Source organism: Chelon labrosus, assembly GCF_963514085.1.
Source record: "Chelon labrosus genome assembly, chromosome: 12".
Taxonomy (NCBI): Eukaryota; Metazoa; Chordata; class Actinopteri; order Mugiliformes; family Mugilidae; genus Chelon; species Chelon labrosus.
The window spans coordinates 14,395,191-14,415,131 of NC_140345.1; the positions used below are offsets into that span (position 1 = coordinate 14,395,191).

The following is a 19,941-nucleotide window of genomic DNA, read 5'->3' on the forward strand; positions in this document are numbered from 1 at the left end:
GCTCTGTTGTCCTATCATTACTTTTTACTTGTAACTAGTTTCACCTAAATCACGACCTCTATCAAGTCATCTTGAATCCCACAAATTTAACCTAATCTGTCCCTGCCACAAGAAGTAAAATCCTGATTTACTGGACCAGTTCTTAAAACGGGAACCTGAGAGTAGCTCTATCATTTTCCTAAATGACAAGCAGGGAGGGAAATAGTCACTTCAATTGCTCACTGATTTAACCAGATTTTTTGCATAATGTTACATTTAAGGAAATACTAAAGTAGAGATAAGTGCAGATCATTTGCCCAACAACTTTTTTTTTTTTTGCTTTTTTCGCAGCACTTTTGCTGCTACTACTAGTCATTATTCTTTATCCAATAGATTTTAAATGGACAGTCTGTCCATTTGGGCCCCGCAGAAAATGTTTCACCAGGAAATAGCCCGTGACAACGTCCAAACTATTGCGACATTTACAATCGCGGACGACTGGTGGATGTGGTGTGACCACTACCAGTCAACCAACACAGTCAAATTGCACCTCTTGCTCGAGTCGGCGCTCCAGGCGAATTTGGGATTGTCAGTGTTGCCTGGCTACTGGCTTGCGCAGTTGTACTGTAATGAGTGAAATAAATGATAAGCTTCAAGCGCATTAAGTTGTAGAGCAGACTTGGACACGATAAGATAATCCTTTAATTTATCCCACAGTGGGATATGTGTAGAACCCAAAAGAGGGGAAGTGTAGTCATGCACTCCTCTGATACAAACAAAAGGTTCACAACCTTTGAGTCCCAGTGCATAACAGATATTACACTTGCACTTATGTGTGTCTTTCAGTGGCTGATATTGGGAGTTGTAAATGACGCCACCTAGGGATCAATAAAGTGTTATCTATCCCTTAAAACCAGTAGTCTTTAATAATAATAAAACATAAAAGCTCATAAACCGAGTGAGGTGTGCGACTGCACCCTCTTGGCATCAGCTGCATTACACGCCACACACACACACAATGGACAAAATGAACATAAAAGGGAAAGTGCCGGATGTAAAAATTCAGCAGCATTTTTATTAGACCGAGGAACCTCATGTGATCTGCAACATCAACGGTGGCCTCTTGAGACAGACCCACGGACCCACGGACCCGGCGCGCGGGGATGTGCTTCAGGGTCCTCGTCGACTGCGCCTGCGCCGTGTGAACCGTTCCGCGCCTGCCGCAGCTGCAGCTCCACAAGCTCGGTGCTCCACTTCCTGGCACAACATCACGTTTACTTACTCCCCACAGAGCTCAGCGGACCTGCGTTTCCCTGGAGAGGTTTTCTTGTGTGTGTGTGTGTGTGTGTGTGTGTGTGTGTGTGTTTGCCTGTGCATGGACAGATGTCTGCCGAGCCTTTTCTCCTCCCTCCCAGCCGTCGCGGGTCCTCTTAGAAGGAAAGCGTCGGCGCTCCTGTGGCTGGTGAGTACGTGAAGATAGAAACGGGCGGGTTGCTGTGCAGGCTGCAGCTTCATAGGACGGTCATGGTGGCTAGCTCCAGTCGGTTAGCTGCTCCTGTCTCCGGCCTTCCTCGGGAACGTGGCGGACCATCCCACACTGGTTAGCTTTCACTAGCAGCACCCTCTCTGAGGTGTTTCAGGTAGCCTCGTAGTCTAAGCCAAGCTAGGAAACACATTAGACGAACAACGCTGACACGACCACCACTGTAGCATAGGATTGGAGGAGGTAAAGGAGATAATATGCAACGGCAACCGTAAGTAAAACAATATCACAGTGTCGGTTTGCATTGTGACCAACATTGGCAAGCTACCGTACATATCTTGAGAGCCCTGTTTATCTGGTGGTGGCTGTTTTTTTTTTCCTTCCAGCAGCGCTCCTTGTCGTGTTTGTGTCCGTCTGACGTTTGGGGTCTTGCTTGCTTGCTTGCTTGTTTGTGTGTTTGTTACTGAGCTCCTTTTCTTTGTCGTTCGCCTCGTCAGATAATGCAAGCCGGGATTTAGGGACACAAATGTCCAATATCTACAGGTTGAAGCCCCCAAGCTGAAGCTCTCTGAGTCGGATTTGAATTTTTGATTAGGTGTCCTGAATAGTTCACAGAGCCCCAGCTTGCCCCCAGATGACTCCCATCTTCAAAGACGCATGCAACACTGCTTCAGTCACACAGTGCAGCAAAATTGTTGAAATCTTTAGAAATCATGGCCGTATAATCTTCAACCAGCCTTTATTTATCTGTTCTGTCACCTGCCGGATCTAAATGGACGCACGGCGATCAGCCACAACATTAAACCCACTGACAGGAGAAGTAAATAACGTTGACTTTTTGTGACGGTACGACGTCCTGACATTCACGTGGATGTTACTTAGACATACACTGTCTGGACAAAAAAAAAGTCACCACCTGGATTAAACTAGGATAGTGGGGAACCATTGTCTTCTGATTAAATCGTGATCGGCGATCGCTTAAAGGTTTGGCGAAATCAGATCGCAGAAAAACAGGGCTATGTTTAATAGTGAAAGTAGGAGCATTTTCACACGTATAATGAGAAAGAAACTCAAGGGATTAGGACTGAACAGCTGTGTAGCCTTAAGAAAACCACTAATCAGTGAGGCTGAACTGGGGGAAAAATAAAAAAAAGACTTCAGTGTGCTAGGGAGCATAAAGATTGGACCCTGGAGCAATGGAAGAAGGTCATGTGGTCTGATGAGTCCAGATTTACCCTGTTCCAGAGTGATGGGGGCATCAGGGTAAGATGAAAGGCGGAGGCAGTGATGCACCCATCATGCCTAGTGTCTACTGTACAAGCCTGTGGGGGCAGTGCTATGATCTGGGGTTGCTGCAGTTGCTCAGGTCTAGGTTCAGCAACATTGTGTGCCGAGAGAATGAGGTCAGCTGACTACCTGAATATACTGAGTGACCAGGTCATTCTGTCTATGAATTTTTTCTTTCCTGATGGCACAGGCATATTCCAGGTTGACAATGTCAGGATTCATCAGGCTCAAATTGTGAAAGAGTGGTTCAAGGAGCATGAGATATTATTTTTACACATGGATTGGCCACCACAGAGTCCAGACCTTAACCCCATGTGCAGAAGAAAGCTCGCAGCCTGACAGACACACACACAAAACTGGTTTAGGAACAACTAAAAAAAAAAAAACTTGGAAAAACAAAACCGCACAAGGTGTTGACCTGGCCTAAAAATTCCCTAGATCCCAAACTGATCAAGTATCTGTGGGATGATCCATAGAGGCCCCTCTCCTCAACCCATAGGACCCAAAGGCCCCCATCCATTCTGTTACCAGACAACACAGGACACCCTCAGAAGGGCCGTGTCCATTCTCTGATGAGTCACAACTGTTTTGGAGGCACAAGGGAGACCTCCACAATAAATATACATGTGTGTGTGTTAGGACGCAATGTCTTAGGTGGTCATAATGTTATGCCTGATCAGTGTTGTTGTTCCTCCCCATACTAGTACTAATTATGGAGCATGCTGGAGTGATACACATGCTGGAAGAGTGATCCCAAACTGTTAATAATTGCTAAAAGAACCATGTTTTTAAAACTAACGCCGAGGCAGGACTTCAAACAAATGTACGGCAGCCTTCATTCAGATTGCTGCTTTACAATACAAGTTTTCCACTGTCATCTCAGAGAGCAGCTTTTAGTACCATGGGCTCTGTCCTAAAAAACAAACAATTGTATGATATGGCAGAGCGGATGGTTACACTAAAGAACGAATGGAAATGTAGGAGTGAAGTGAACACAAAAATAGGCTAACTAGATTAGTTAACAGTGGAGCCATGGATGTCCTCAAGTCCTAAGGCGCTCACTCCAGACCAACTCCAGTCACAGTTTGGTTGACTGCCGTCATGTTAGCGACACAGGCCGTGGCGAAATTAGAAGCTGCACAGGCGGCATCGTGTCAGAATTGTATTGAAAGTAATATTAACGCTCTGTTCACTGTCCCTGACCACCACAAAAGGATAACACAGATTCTACAGTTAAATAATTTTTCAGTTGTCTCATGTTGACTGGCCACACATATCTAACCAACTGGTTTTGCATATGAGTGCAGCTTGGCTAAGACGGTTGTGGTATGTCCCTGCTCAGAGGCAGGATCTCAGCATCACAGGTGTGCACATTTTTTATTTTTTTTTGCTGTGAGGATAAAGTGCAGATGCACCTGACCGTGCCAGTGGAAATGGAGCGTAAATATGCAGCTGTGGGTTTGGATTCCATTTCTGCGGAGTGACCTGATGGATTTGCTGACCGCGGCTGGCTGCAGCTCTGTCTCTTCATGTTTCAATCCAGGGCATGTCTCAGCCCCTGCGTTGGGGGAGCAATGCAGGCAAAAGCAGCTTTACTTCACATTATTTACTGATTTGAGTTGAGGGCTCTTTAAAAGGCTACCTGATGAGGCCTTGTCACAGCAGGTCCATCCTGTGGCAGAGCTGTTGTGGCAGTGGGGGTGTGGTTTTGCCCAGCTGCAGAAGAAGAGGTGGTGCTGACTGGCTCACAGAACAGTTCCAGGGCGAGCTGATTGGCACAGCTGTTGTTCACGGTCTAATCAGCCTTCTCCCTCTCTCTAATGCAGCAGAGTGCCAGAAAGTCTGCCAGATAGCTCACCACACCTACAAAGGCTTATCAACCTGAGCGGAATTCTCTATTTCAATGTTACATGGTGTGTGCATCGCTCAGTGCCAGGCAGGAGGGCACGGGTTTTATGTTTGTGACTTTTATATGTGTAAGCTGCTGTTATCCATAGGTTCTTCCAGCGTAGACGAGATCCTGGAGACAGGATTGGTGCCACACACGTAAAGCTGGTCAATACAGCAGCACCACCACCACACCCCCCGCAACGTTAACATGAATGCTATTCTTTTTGTAATTCTGCTCAGGCGGACTTGCCTCAGGTCTCAAGGTGTTTCTTGGATCTGGCGCTGTTCTTCATGAGATGCCATGCACAACACCTGTGCCAGAAAACTCACCCTGGCACTTCTCCCTGAAACAGTCAGTTCTAATCTTCCCCGCAGGGCAAAACCACAACCTGCTACTACACAATTATTCTGGTGTCCTCATGTTTGAAATATTTTTTTTTGCGTCTATATTCAAGAAACCACAAAGAGCCACACTTATCAGCAAGATGTCTTGTAAACATTAGGGTGAATAGCATTAAAGGGAGTGGCCGCATGTATATTTGAAAAATGTATCTTTATTATTGGGACTGTCTGCTTTGTAATGGTGACATTTTGTATATGTTGTGTGTGTGGTTTACAGAAATCCATCCTGCTTGACGACAACACCTGCCTAGCAGTGTACGATTGGCTGTCCTGATGCTTGGATTACAAGGAACTACGTCACCTACCAAAGTGTACCGTTGTGTGGCATGTTCAGCCACCTTCAATGGACTGGCCTCCTTGCTAGTACATCAGGCAACCCATGCAAGTGCTTTCTCCAAGGCCTCTGCCTCCCCTCCATTACAGACTAACACCAGCTCGAATGAAAAGCCGTTTGTAAGTACGAACTCCTCTAGTGCGCAACCAAACCCATCACTCTTACCTGAGAGCCCTTCGCCGTCCTTCTATATTTGTGATTGTGGAGAGGAATTTCAGGATTTTGGTCTCATGTTAGAGCACAAACGTTCACATACCTCTCAAATGCAGTTACTGCAGCCTTTGGATAATAATGTCCCTGTGAGACCTAGCTGTGATGAGATTTTTCCCACCCAACATGCGTCATGCACTCCTGTAACCCAGTCAGGTTTGGTTCTCAGCTGCCCCTCTACCTCCAAGTCCCCTGCTGCTGTTGAAATACCCGTATTAACGGCTCACAAGGCAGATGTCAGCCTGGAGGATGGGATTGCCATAGTAACCAACCCTCAAGGCCAGTGTACACCCCCTCAAGGTGACGGTGAAGAAGACATGTCGACTGCTGCAGAGCAAATGCCAGAGACTGCAGAGAACATGCATTTCCAGGACAAAGACAATTCTATTAGCAGCAGTGGAGAGAGAGGGAATTTGCCCCAAAAGAACACCCTGATGAAGTTGCTGGCATCAGCTTACATGAAACGCTTTCCGCTTCCTCAGCCTCAGAATCACAGTGAAAACACAGTTGTCCCCAAGCAGGAAGTTGTACCCGTTGATATAACAACAGGAGCAAAGTCGAAGGTGTCACAGGCCAACGATCTCTCTATTGCGCAGTTGAGGCGACTGCTTGCAAAACCCGGCATAAAAACAAAAGCTCCATCCATTAGCAGAATTCTTGAGACCAGTAGGAAGAAGGTTGTCTCTCTAACTAAGACTCTCTCACCTGTTGTGGTTCTTGAGACGCGTCAAAAGCTCATGGATCCTAGTGGTAAGGGCGCATATGGGGGATATCAATGTGGCCGCTGTCGTAGGGTCTTTCAGAACTTGAACAGATTGACGGAGCATCATTTTTTGCACAAAAAAGAAAGGATTAAATGTTGTCGTCGCTGCAAACAGCTGATCATTGGGTGGATGCCCTTGCCTGACAGTCATGTATGTTCTCCTTTAGCAAATAAGTCTATACAGCCATCAAATCCTTTAAAAAGCAAGTTTCCTTTTGCACCCAAAATAATGCCATTTCATAGTCTCAACAGTAAAAGAAAAGTTTTCTTTTGTCCATTGTGCAAGCACAGCTATGCGCGGAGGTGGAACCTCAAAAACCACAAGTGTCATGGTCCAGTGTCCGTCCTCTCTCGGCAGGCCGGTCCCTTAGTTCAGAAAATGCTATTACACAGGTCTAACAGTAATGCCAAAACTGATATAGATGGGATTGACGCTGCATCTCAGACTTCTCAGAAGAGTATTGCTGGGAACACTCAAGTTATTGGCCATGTCAAGGTGGAGGTGACCTCTCCAAATTCTAATGCCTCTGCAGTTTCACATTTGGCCTGGGCTCAACCTGCAAAACACTTCTCCCCATTCAGCCCCAAATCTTCCATGATGGGAGACCACCAGGATCCCTCTCTGTGTGACATTTCACTACAGCAAGGAGAAGAAAACAACTGGGGTGCAGAATCACCCGGCAATGAAGACGCTAATGAAGGGCAGTGGACAATGCCCCTGGATGACGAAATGGAGATGCTTCATTCCGCAGAGAAAGCTGGTGATGATGAAGAGGTGAAGACGTCCGTGTCAGTTGAACATGCAGAAATGGCACCCCAAGGCCTGCGTTATTTTGTCAGGGATGGTGTTAGACGTTACCCTTGTAACAGGTGTCAGAAAACCTATAGTCGAGCATCTACTTTGAGGCGCCATCTGCGACTTTGTGGGTTTAGGCCACGTGCACTTGGGATTGTAACACCGAGTGTCAGTCAGGGTGCCACTACCCCGAATGCAAGCAGTATGGAAAAACTGTTTGCCTGTTTTGTGTGTGGGAAGAACTTTAACCGCAAAGATAACATGATGGCTCACAGAAAGAAATGTCAGTTTCGGCGAACAGTGTCAGATGCTGAAAGAGCGACTGCGCAGCCGAGCGTGCCAGGCGCCGCAACTACAGACTGTCAAACAAAGGACAACGATGGAAGCAATTGGGGCATCATGTCACTGCCCTCTGTGCTGCCAAGAAGAGTGACATGTGAGTGCGGGGTTGGATTTACATCTCCGAGGTTGCTCCTGGAGCACTTGCAAAAGCATGCACAAGAATCATACACATGTCCGACTTGTGGAGAGACCGTTAATTCTTGGGCAGACTATGAAGTTCATCTGCAGATCCATATGCATCCTCATCACCAGCTGCTGAAGGGACTACAACCACAACGATCCCAACCTCTACTGCTGCGATTTCAACAGCAGCAACCTCCTCCTCCTCCTCCTCCTCCGCAACAGCAGCCGCCGCAGCAGCAGCAGCCGCCGCCGCCATCTCCGTCAGTGCGTCAGCCTCCACAGAAACAACCAAACCCAGAGTCGCTTCTAAGTCTAATGAAAAAGCAGCAGCGCATTGTATGCACACGTTGCGGGAACACTTTTTCGACCCGCTGTTCCCTTCGAAGGCACTTATCCTGGAATCGATGCAAAGGTGGGCGGGTAACAAATCTAATCACAAATCCACCCAAAACTTACCACTGTTCCCACTGCAACTCTGACTTCCCCAATGCTATCAGTCTGATATTTCACCAGAGGAGCGGGGCTTGCAAGCCTGCCATCAAGCCTGTCCGTTGTCCTGTTTGTCTTCGCTGGTTTGGCACCGTGGACAGTTTGCAGAAACACCTGCTTACTCACAAACGGTCCGATTCATTTTGCTGTGATGTCTGTCAGGGTACATACCCAAACCTTAAATCGCTCAAAAACCACCGCAGGAGGGTTCATCGAATCATGGCTGGAGACACACAGCCAAAAACACAAGAATAGCTGATTTCTTAACGACTCTTAAGTTTTTCTAGAGAATAGTACAAAAGTGGTGCAAATGAGAACATGACCCATTTTATTATACTTTTTTTTTTTTCATATTTGGCAGGTTTATTTGTAACTTTTTGTGAAGTTACTTTGACTTTGTACAGCTACGTAAGATATTTAAGCAACTTTTGCGTTCCATAGTAGCTTGGCACAATAAAAAGAAAACATCAGCTTTTATTATACTGTATGTTTTAATTACCCTAACCATGATATTATCTTCATTAGCCTGTACAGGATTATTAGTATTTGGTAGGCTGAATTTTATCACAGAATTAGTGGTGTAGCTTGTTGTTATTGGTGTTAATAAAAAATACCAGTGTGTGAAACAACTTGTGTTGGATTCAATATCTTACTCAAGGAATTGACAGAAGAAATTACTTGCACAGTGCAAAGATCGTGTTTTAACATGAAAATGTTATCAGAGGATCACAACTGATTAAGGTTTAAGTGTCTCAAATATAGGCTTAATAATTGTGTTGAATAAAAGTACCTAATATCTCATCTGATCCAAATATTTCCAGTTTGTTAATAAAAACTTGTGAGCAGTCTAAGAATAATCCATGTACCCTATGTGGAATAGGAATAGGATATAGATAGGAATACACTTTGCTGCACTTATTAGCGTGTAAATTAAGTTTCTCAGCTGCAGTTTGAAGATGCAAATTGCATGATAAAATTAGAGAGGATGTATTAAAGAAAAAAGGTAATATGGTTATTTTGTTTATTGTCATTTGAATTTACCCAGATTGTTAACTATATAAAAAATCTAGCTAATAGATGTTTTGTAGTCATAGCGTACGGAAGCGTATTGCTGCCACACTTTAGAAAAAAAAAAGGCTCAATATTATGTAATTATGTGAAAGTTTCTTGTTACAACATGATATTTTTCACGTTTTAACAAGATAAGTATCATGTTATTACATGAAATTATCACGTTATTTCATGATAATGATATTTTCACGTTATAACGTGAACATCATGAAATAACGTGATAAATTCATGTAAAAACGTGAAAATATCATATCTTGAAATAACATATTTTCACGTTATAACGTGAAAATATCATCATCATGAAATAACGTGATAATTTCATGAAATAACGTGATAATTTCATGTAATAACGTGATACTTATCTTGTTAAAACGTGAAAAATATCATGTTGTAACAAGAAACTTTCATGTAATTACATAATATTGAGCCTTTTTTTTTCTACAGTGTGGCAGCAATATGCTTCCATAATAGCGAGCGTTGATCATTTCAAAGTTTGAGATTTAACATTTCACATTTCATGGTCAACAATAAAAATGGATCAGGAGCTTCAACGGGTGGGTGTCGGTATAACGGAGCAGAACCCGGATGTTTGTATGTGGTGGTGGTATCCATTGACTTTTCAACAATCCGTAGAAGAAGAAGAAGGAGGAGGGCGGAAGAGACATTGCAGTTCGCATTCCAGGCCAGAGGGTGGCGCTGTTTGCCAACCATCACAACACAAGCAGAAGGAGAAGAACAGTTTTTTTTTGTTTTTTTCCCCTCTTGTCTTTTGGTAGGGCTGACAGGCTAACGGCTACCTGCTTATGCTAAACACCGGCGTGTGAACCTGATTGTGAATGTTTTGCGAAACGACAATGGACGCACTCTTATTTTTCCCCAAGGAGGAGTCATACTATTAATACGACGGCGCGTTCATTTTCTTGTGAAGGTAAGCTAACGATGTTGCTTGTGAGCCAGTGGAGGCTAACGTTAGCATGGTGGGTTGTCGCAAGGGAAGCGCGCGTTTCCCAAAATAACGCTGTACATCGCGAAACGTGGCTAGTTAATGTCATTTTACAGTTAATAGGCAACAATATAATTTGGCTGGTTGAAGCTGCGGCGTGTATTTCACAGCACACCGAGTGCATGGTAAATAACTGGGTAAAGAGTTGTTTAGCAAGTCAGAAGTTTAAGAGTTGCTTTAAGAGACAATCAAATTATCTTAAATATTCAACTGCAGCTAACATTAACCTTGAATAATACATTCAAATGGCTTATCAAGCAGTTCATTTACCCTAGGTTTTACCCTATTTACCCTAGGTAGCTGCTAGCATAATAGCATCTTGTCACTATGTGGCATTCACATGTATATATTGCTATTATTTTCCAGATTCACTTATATGCTGTTTATGATTGTGTTCCTGTTCCATTTGCAGTAAAGGTGCTGTAGTGGGCTCCATGTCAACCTTGCACACGCCCATGCCCGGCCTGATCATGGAGACAGCAAGGCAAAAACAGCAGAATATCGCGAAGGGGGGCTTAACTTCAAACCCGATGAACGACAGACGGTTTTGCTTCAGCTGTGAGCAGATATTCGCAACTCAGAAGGGTCTGGAGGAACACGTGTGTCCCTCTGCAAGTTTCATCTGCTCCTGTGGAACTGAGTTTGCCAAATACAAGGACATGCTGGAGCACAGCACTAAACATGAACCGGGGCACCAAGTGCTTGATCATGAAACAATAAGGAAGCGCAGAATTGAGAGGCGCAAGGAAGAGGAGGAGAAGCTGAAAAGATTTAGGGCAGGTGAGGTTATGTGGAAGATGCCTAAACTGGATAATGTGCCATCAATTTCTTTGCCAATGAAGTCTACCCTACAAGGAACCGTGCAGTCCGGGCAAGTGCCTGGGTTGCACTCGTCTGTGTCACATGCATCTTTGCTCTCAAGCCCCATCCCCTCATCAACAGAAATGCAGAATATTTTTGCAAGTGTCGGTGCACCAACCGTGGATCTGTGGACACTCTATCAGCCTGTTGTACTGGTGCAGACTGTACGCATGTTTAATAGGAAAAAGCCTTACACTTGTGGTAAATGTGGGCAGTGTTTTATGACAAAAGCATCCCTCGTCTCACATCACAGCTCCCATGTCACAGATAAAATTTCTGGCTGTATAGGATGTGGGTTGCTGCTCTGCAGCAAGAAGCTAGTGCCCCGCTTCCATATTTGTAACTCGCCACACAATGTGACCAAATTGAGACTTATCACTGCGAAACCACCAGGTTTCAAGCCACCAAATGAAGTCAGTATCAACAGGAATCCGAGACCCCAGGGGGCTCCGGCCTCTTCCTCTCTACAGTGGAGAAACCAGAAGCACAGTGCAGCCAGTAAAGGGAGTCAGGCCCATCCTGTCACATCCACCCTGCAGTTGAAAGATCAGAATCTTACAGCATACAACAAACACAGGTTTCCTCTCAATGCTTCTGTACACGCTCCCATAAACTCTGCACCAGGTGTAATGAGCAAACCTACTGAGACATCATCTACATCTAATGAAGTTACATGCCGAGTCTGTCATATTCCTTTCGAAACCCCTCAGATGCTTCAGAGACACAAGTGTGTCAAAGCACGAGAGTTCATGGCTCAGCACATGCGAGGTGGCAGACAGCTTTGCAGATTTCAGAGGGTGACACCGGCGGCACGTCCAAATCTCGCTCATATGAATGGTGAGATAAAACTTGGGGTTCCACATTCTGTCGGATTAAAGAAGAACCACGTCATGTCTCTTGGTCTGGACAGAGGGCAAGGGGTGGGTCCCGTCGCTGGGAAAACAGGAGTGGATATTGATGACGACGATGATGACGACGACTGTTACATTGTTGAAAATGGACCAGAAAAACCTGCTGAGGTGATTTACCAAGTAACCTCATCTGTACCCATCAAGACTTGACAACACTAGAGAGGCACATCTAGTTTGCACGTCACACACGTGTTGCTAGTTATGGACCAAATGCATAGTGAATGGCATCTACTTGGTTCATTACACAGGGACACAATGCCCGCTGGATTTTTCCAAACAACTAAAAAAGATAGGGATGCTTAGAATTAATAGCTATGACAGTGCGTCTTAATTAATCTGTATCTCTTTTTTTTTATTATTATTTTGCCTTCCCTGGAGTGTGACGTTGTTGTCCTTGCAGTGGGTGTAGAAGGTTTAAATCAGTAAAGTTTAATATTGAGATGTGTGTGTGCAAGGTTTAACCACGTTTGGTGGGATAACCAGGTACTGTAAAATAGTTTTTGTTTTGTTTTTTAAATGTTTTAGTATGATCAAATTTGTGTTGTGAAGCTGTGGGGGTTGGCCACAATACCTCGTGTTGTGTGTTCTTACCAGCTTTGTCAGACCATAAGAATACAGTATATGATGTATTAAACTATATTTTCAAACCCACGGTGTCTGTGTTCATGGAAGCAGCAAGCATAATCTCTTGGTAAACGAAATAATGTGTAGCGGTTTGACCTGTGTATTTGTAATATATGAACAGCACTTTATTGTACAGGAAATACAACTAAGAGTATGACAATAAAATAGCTGATTATATGTAAACAAAGGTATTATTAGAAAACAACAAAAGTTCAGTTATAAGTGTGTTTGATGGCAGATGAATAGGGAAACACTGAGGTACATTTAAAAACTACACGCAGCATTTTTAATTCTTTCTGACGATGACAGCTATTTTCCTTAGTCACTGACTCATGGCATGCTGCGTTTGAGTCCAGCAGGGGGCACTGTTTCACTGAAACGGCGTCTCCATTGATGACGACGTAAACATACATGACTGTCATTCAAAGGCGTGCGAGTGGCGTTCATGTACCGTCTCTGTGCGTAAACCTTAAAAATTGTGCACAAACCAGCTGCATCGTTTATTCTTTATTTTTAGGAGAAACCGAGCCAAAAGCAAATACACGTTTTTTTTTTGGATGTTTGTAAGTTTGCACACGTGGCACCGATTCACTATTGCTTAAACGACACCGGCAGAACTGAGCTGAGTCAGATGGGTGGGTACCTGCCTCTCAAGAGTTTAAGAGGGGGGCATGTGTTGCTTTTTACCATCTTCCCAGACGTTAATGCCGCGTCTGATACCAATACACACTTTGACAAAGAATGGGTGTCTTTATTTTGTTTTATTTTGTGGCGTTTGCCTCTTTGCAATTTCATATTGATCAAATTTCCCACTGCACCTGAAGTATCCGCTCTCGGCGTGATCGCCACTTTTCCGTGCGTCTTTGTGCGTGAACACCGAGCGGCTCACTCCCGCAAACTGCCCGGAGAGGAGGAGAAAGCCGGGCCCACGCTGGCAGATCAGCCCCGGGGGCCAATGCACCGCTGTAAAAAGTCACAAACCAGCCAGGCAAGCGGCAGGTTATGTCAAGCTTTAGTTAGCCGCAGCTAGCTAGTTGCGCCCGCGGTCAGTCAGTGTATGGCTACGCCGAAACCAGTCCCGACTCTCTCCCACGCAGGCAAGCACTTTGTGTTTACTACCACCAGTCACATTTACCAAAACAGTCTGCAAACGTGTTATTTGCCGCGAAGAAAGTCGCATGAGCTGGCATCGCAGTGAAGGGGGTTTGTTGTTGTGGCCTGTGAGTTACCGCAGCTAGCTGTCTGGCCTACCAAACGATAACGCCTAACTTACATTGTTATCCTTTTGTAGCTTTTAATGGTTAACTGGTTGCTGCATGCTGGAGCTGCCGGATCAGTCATGTGCAGATTGAAATGCAGATGAAACGCCCTGATGGGACGCGGTTACGTGCATATGGGTTTAAATATGAGTCAGAATGAAAAGGCAGCTGATGATGTCTGTCAGTTGTTCTCCATCAGATGATGATGATGATGATGATGATGATGTGTGTCTGCAGTGGAGAAGAAAAGGCGCACTGACATTAGCAGTCGCTGCATGTCTAAAAAGACCAGGCTGGATTTTTGTGCACTGCATGCTACATGTAATGCACAGGAACTGTAGCCCCAGACTTTGAACCATGGTATTTAAGATAAATCTGTGTTGTTATAAATAAAGATGGGGAGAGTGTGTTCAGTGTTCCCAGTTAAACTATGTAAAGTTTTAAATAAGTAAACAGTGTTTTGCCTTTTGTGTGAAGCTATCCACGGGCTATGATGTACTGTAGCTGTTGGTGCTGGAACTCATTTAATGTCGTTCATAAACATCTGGGCTGAGTTTTGTGCATCTATTTGATTGTTATGTAAAACTCTTTCTGCAACTGCTAAAAGAAACTTCCATCTACATGTAGTAAAAACTACAATCTTTGCGTTTAAGTACGGTGTAAGATGTAGATGGGGTTAATAAAACCTTAGGATGCTCCAAGTAAGTCAGGAAGGACCTTCTCAAACTCAACAGTTTTGTATACAACTCTTTGCACTGTTTTGATTAGGAAATCATTTGCAAAGCTTTAAGTGTGTCAAAGCAGCATATGTTAACTGACCAAGAATCCAGATCCAGATTTGCATCACAGTTCCCCGTAGACGCCCGAATCAGTGCGAGTCATTGTAAAAACCTGGCGCAGCATGTCTTATAAACAGTTTGGATTTTCAAACCGGTAGTAATGAAGCCAGGATTTGATAGCATGTTGCCTTACACCTCCTTGTGGCTGTTCAATCCACAGACTCCTGACATGGGGAGTAAAATGTCCTTCAACAGAGGAAGCAGTGACCAAAATACAGTCTCTGAATTTACCTCTGTGACACCTCATCCCCGCAGTCCCATTCATGACCCTTCGGACTGTGAGCAGGTAGCCAGTGAGAAAGACGAACAGACCCCCGAAATCTGCGCTGTGTGTTACAGTCTCTCAGCCTCGTTTAGAAACGGACCAGTCAAGAACGCATTGAAATGATAATGCTATGCTTTTGTGGGCCATGTGGCAACTTTGACTGTACGTACATGCATGTACATATTTAACTGTACAGTTTGATTCTAACGTGATTGGTTTGTATTTGTCCAGAAAGCTTCTCTAAATAATGAAGACATTTTGAAACACGCAATTGTGTTCCTTTAATAAGCATGCTTTTGTGTATATAATAAGCATGTTTTGTGTTCTTAACAAAACTATTCACGAATTAATGATAATGCGTGTTTTGTCTTCCAAAGATGCCTGATGATAAGACACGCGGCGAGGAAAACCTGGACTCAAGATGGGGAGACGGAATGAAAGCAACTGAGCGGAAACAGGGCACCCCCGGACCCCCGAAATCCCAGTCACCTGGGCGTCTGGAGTCTGATGGCCAAGTCGGCCCCGAAAAAGTTGGTGGAACAAGCTGTCGGACCAGTGAGCGCACGCCGTCGCAGGTAAAAATGGAAGCAAAGTCTCCAATGACTCCTGGGAGCCTGTGCAGCTCTACAACTGACAGTCAAGGAAAGCCCATGGAGGTCCACAAAAGACGCGGGAGGCCTCGCAAAATAAAACCACCGCAGATCGAAGAGAAAAGAGGTCCAGATGCGGCTGATCTTGACGCAGTTCAGCACAAGGAGGTCAGCACCACAATACCTTTGCCGACCCGTTTAGAAAACCACGACAGTGAGGATTTGCCAAACGCCCCAGGTGATCACTTAATCAATAATTCGCCTAATAATGTGACATCTGGAGTTTGTGCTGTCTCGGATGATAAAGTAGAAGGCGGTGCGCCGTTGCTGCCAAGAAGAAAGCGAGGTCGGCCAAAAAAAACGGAAATCGCAGCTTTTCAAAGTGTAGTTTCTAAGACTGCTGCTGCCAGGCCTCCAGCTGCTTCTCCTCGTGCTGTTAATTTCAGTGGCCCTGCACGGAGACTGAGGAGTAGAGGAGAGCAGCAACCTGCAGCAGAGGATGAAAAGTCTGAATCTCGGAGCGTGGAATGCCTAAAGCAAAGTGAGCAGACTCCTGCAGAAAGTATAAATACAAACACATTAGAAGGCCTTAAAAGAAGAAGGAGGCGTAAAATGCACCTAGATCCGCAAGTTCCAGCAAAGGTGTCCAAGCTGGAAGATTCCCAAGAGGCCTCTTTAGTGTTGAGCAATGACATAGATTGTGTGGACAGAGCAGAGGCAGATAAGCAAGTGGAACTGAACGCTGACAAACAAGAGACTGATACAGACGGGGGAAAAAAAGGCAATCGGCTTTCCCCGCAGTGTGGTGAAGGACAAGAGCAGCAGACGCAAAAAAAAAAGGAATGTGATAAGTTGCCGCAAAACAGTTGCCCGCCAGAACTTGAACTGGTTGATTCAGAGGGTTTTAACAGCCTAGACTTGGTAAGTCCTACTCAGACTGATGATGCTCAAATAAAGCAGTCAAGGGACGTTAACGTGAGCGAGGAGTCTCAGTCAAAAACCCCTGATTGCTTTGAACTTCAAGCAAATGCAGAGTTGCAGAAGGCGGAAACCTCGACGTCGGATACAGTAACATGCTCTGAACAGACACCTAAAACTGTTGGGATCCTTCCTGCTGTGAAAAGTGAGAACATAGAGATGGAGCTGGATCATTTAAATCCCATGCCACAGTCAAGTAGTCCTAAATCCAATCAGCGCGCTGCCAAAACCACGGTTAAGTCTGAGAGTCCAAACCGTCGGCAGGCTACTTTTAGGTGCAAGAGAGGCGGGAAGAGAAAGAGGAGAATAAATAATGTTTTGTTACAGAAAGAGCGTCTTTTAGAGAACCACGAAGCGAGTGGCGACGCACAAGAAGAAACAAACCGTGTTAATGTGGATAAAGAAGCCGGCTCAAGGTTCGACCCAGAGATCCTTTACACTAAGAGGGGGAATAAAACACTGTTGAAATGTAGTTTTTGTGGCCGCACATTTAAATTTCTGTCTCAGTTCGTAATCCATCAGCGCATTCACACGGGGGAGAGACCGTTCAAATGCGACGAGTGCGGCAAAGGTTTTAGCAAAAACTCGAACCTAAATCTTCATCTCAAGACGCACAGGAAGAGCAACATCTATCAGAAATGTCAGTATTGCAAGATTAAATTCTCTTCCACCGAGTACGCCTCTCACATGGAGACGCATGCACAAGAGCTGGACCAGGAGGACAAGAGCAACAAGTACGAAAGACGGCGCGTAGGCGGCGGCGGCGGCGGCAGCCGTGAAAAGAGCCACGAATTTCATAAAGCAGTTACGGCAGAAAAGAAAGAAAAAAAGGTTTGCCAGTACTGTGGTAAAACATTCCCCTTTCAGTCTGCCCTCATAAGACATGTCCGCGTCCACACGGGAGAGAAGCCCTACAAGTGCGACATATGCGGCAAAGCTTTCGGTCAAGCCTATTTCCTCCGTGTTCACGAGCTCACGCACTGGTCCGTGAAGCGCTACAACTGCACTCGCTGTGAAAAGTCCTTCGCTCATTATAGCAACGCGAAAAATCACACGTGCAGGCCTCTAGGGAACGGTGAGGATGTACAGCCCAACAGGCGCATGAAGCCTTCACTAACGTACACGTGCCACATCTGCAAGAATGTGTTTGAGCATCTGCAGGAGTTCAACAGCCACATGAGAGACCACACCGGTGCAAAGCTGTATCGCTGCTTGTATTGTGACAAGCTTTTTGGCGTGCTGTCTGAATTTAACAACCATCGCAGTCAGTGCAAAGTAGAACGGTATAACTCTAATGCTCCGATAAAGGAGGAAGAGACAATGTCATTAATTCAGTACATAGTGCCTGGTGGTAGGTGGACTTCGGGACACAATTCAGGTCCAGCCCCAGCTGCGACTTGTGAAACTGAGACAAAACAATCAAAGACCGGCCACGGCAAAAGTCCCGCTAACTTAAAGAAGCCGTTCCAGCTGGTGATACCCGCTCACCCTCTCTCACACTTCGTGTCAAAGTTAAACCAGCTAGATAACAGGTCGGACCCCAGGAAATATCTGTGTCCGAACTGCGGGCGATTGTTCAGACACATGGGCAGGCTCCGAGCCCACATGCTCACGCACGCCCCGGGCCAAAGTTACACCTGTGCCTGTTGCGGTAAGACGCTCGGAAACTGGCAAAAACTGTGGCATCACCAGAGAATCCACCGTCAGAGACGCGGGCGCTTCACTTGTCCCCAGTGCGGGAAAGGTTTTCGGTTTGTTGCGCCTTATCAAAAACACATGAGCGAGCACCCGGAGTTCCAGTGGGTGCAAGTCAGGCCTAAGAAAGTGTTTCTGCCTTATCAGTGTGACCAGTGCAGAGACAGCTTTAAGACTCTAGACTTGCTCTTCAGTCATCAGCTCTGCCACGTCTCCTATCAAGACATACACAAGGACTCTGATTTTGATTTATTCATAGATGATCATAGCACCCAGACAAACAAGAATATGCTTAATATTCCCACGGACCACAACGTAGAAATGTCGTACACCTCCCCTGAGGGAAACGACTCTACTCTGAAAGCCTTATCCAAACATCCAGACCCAGTTACTCAACAGTCACCTCTAGTGCCCATGATCCCCTTTGTCCATAGTCCTTCTCGTGAGTTGGGTAATTCTTCTCAGCATCCCAGCCGGACACATTTGAGCGAAGAAAGACAAGCAGGTCATGACAGAATATGTGAAAATGTATCTGGAAAACCCATTACACCTTTAAGAACTGTAAAAAGACAGAGCCAAAAAGCCGCCTTGTCAAATGAAGGGTCTTCAGACGGTGTTAAGTGCGCCGTGTGTGGAAATGCATATCCTGCCATTTCAGACCTTTACCAACATTATTTACAGCATGCTAGAGGCCAAGTGTAAAAAACCTAAATGGGAAACATGGCACACCTTTGACAGTATTAGCAGGACTTAAATAGCCAACATAAAAATATTCTTTTTCGCCTGGAGAACTTGAGGAAGCTCGAAGGAATTGGAAGTTTTGTTTATCCGTGTGCATTGAAATTTGGAATTTTTTTTTTTTTTTTGCTTCCGATAGAAACCACTGCCCTTTTAGTTTCTGTAATTACATTTTTGACTCAAAATGAATGGAAGAAAATGTAGAGAGAAATACTTTCCAGTTTGATGCAGGTGGATTGTGCCAAAGTGAACTACAGCCCAAGATATGTTTTTACGTTAAGTGCATTGACGTTTAACCAGAAGCAGACATTTGTAATAATATTATTGGCTGTATAGCAGTTCTTACGAGTAAAGAAACTGTACTGTACGTCAGTGACCAGTCGTGGAGAATTATACCGTATAATCTGATCAGAGGAGCGGAGGTCAGACCGAGGCGATTCAACAGATGAATTGCATGACTGATTAAGTTAAAGGGAGAATGTTCAACAAATGTCAAACACTCTAACTCATCGTGAGGCATTTATTTAATTTATGTACGACCACTAAATTTAATGGCAAATTTCAGATGGTGCAGATATTTTCATACTCTAAAGTCAAACTGTCGGCAGAAGTTGACTGATTTCAGATTAGTTTTGGTCAAGGGCAAGGGCATGTATCAGCACTCTGTATTTACTTTTCAGGTGTGGATGTCATCTTTGTTCATATTTGTCACGTTGTGAACTCGTTCTGACTGAAATGATGTGACAAACACACGTTCTTGAACTGTTGTACCAAGCATGTTATTATTGTTCACTACTTTGGAAAATACTACATTTTCATCCTTGTTATGATGAACATCTGCCTTGGGTATAATGGAATCAGTAATAAGAAAAAAAAAACATTTCAAAAAGTGTTTCTAAGAAAGACATGTTGATCTGTTGTAGATAATATGCTATAGTTTGTCTTAAAAATAATAAAGTCACTTTTGTATTCATATAATATTGCGTCCGTCATTTTTAGGCTAACATTT

General features: G+C 44.7%; 3 protein-coding genes across 5 annotated transcripts; all 3 read left to right on the forward strand.

Moving 5' to 3' along the window:
* The first annotated feature begins 789 nt into the window (after positions 1-789).
* On the forward strand, positions 790-8,866 carry LOC311497349 (uncharacterized protein). Of its 3 annotated transcripts, none has more exons than XM_084557629.1 (2): positions 790-5,494; positions 5,738-8,866. In XM_084557629.1, exons 1-2 carry the CDS (start codon positions 5,315-5,317, stop codon positions 8,351-8,353), a joined length of 2,796 nt encoding a protein of 931 aa, XP_084413755.1. In that variant the 5' UTR covers positions 790-5,314; the 3' UTR covers positions 8,354-8,866. The 3 variants fall into 3 exon arrangements, with proteins under 3 accessions (XP_084413755.1, XP_084413754.1, XP_084413753.1); XM_084557628.1 differs by having other exon boundaries at positions 790-1,733; positions 5,259-8,866; XM_084557627.1 differs by having other exon boundaries at positions 790-1,441; positions 5,259-8,866.
* Positions 8,867-9,908: 1,042 nt separating this feature from the next.
* On the forward strand, positions 9,909-12,593 carry LOC311497355 (uncharacterized protein). Its single transcript, XM_084557636.1, has 2 exons — positions 9,909-10,097; positions 10,585-12,593. Exon 2 carries the CDS (start codon positions 10,607-10,609, stop codon positions 12,092-12,094), a length of 1,488 nt encoding a protein of 495 aa, XP_084413762.1. The 5' UTR covers positions 9,909-10,097; positions 10,585-10,606; the 3' UTR covers positions 12,095-12,593.
* A 2,430-nt stretch (positions 12,594-15,023) lies between these two features.
* LOC311497348 (uncharacterized protein) lies at positions 15,024-19,896 on the forward strand. Its single transcript, XM_084557626.1, has one exon. The coding sequence runs from the start codon at positions 15,309-15,311 to the stop codon at positions 18,894-18,896; it is 3,588 nt and encodes a 1,195-aa protein (XP_084413752.1). The 5' UTR covers positions 15,024-15,308; the 3' UTR covers positions 18,897-19,896.
* Positions 19,897-19,941: the final 45 nt, after the last annotated feature.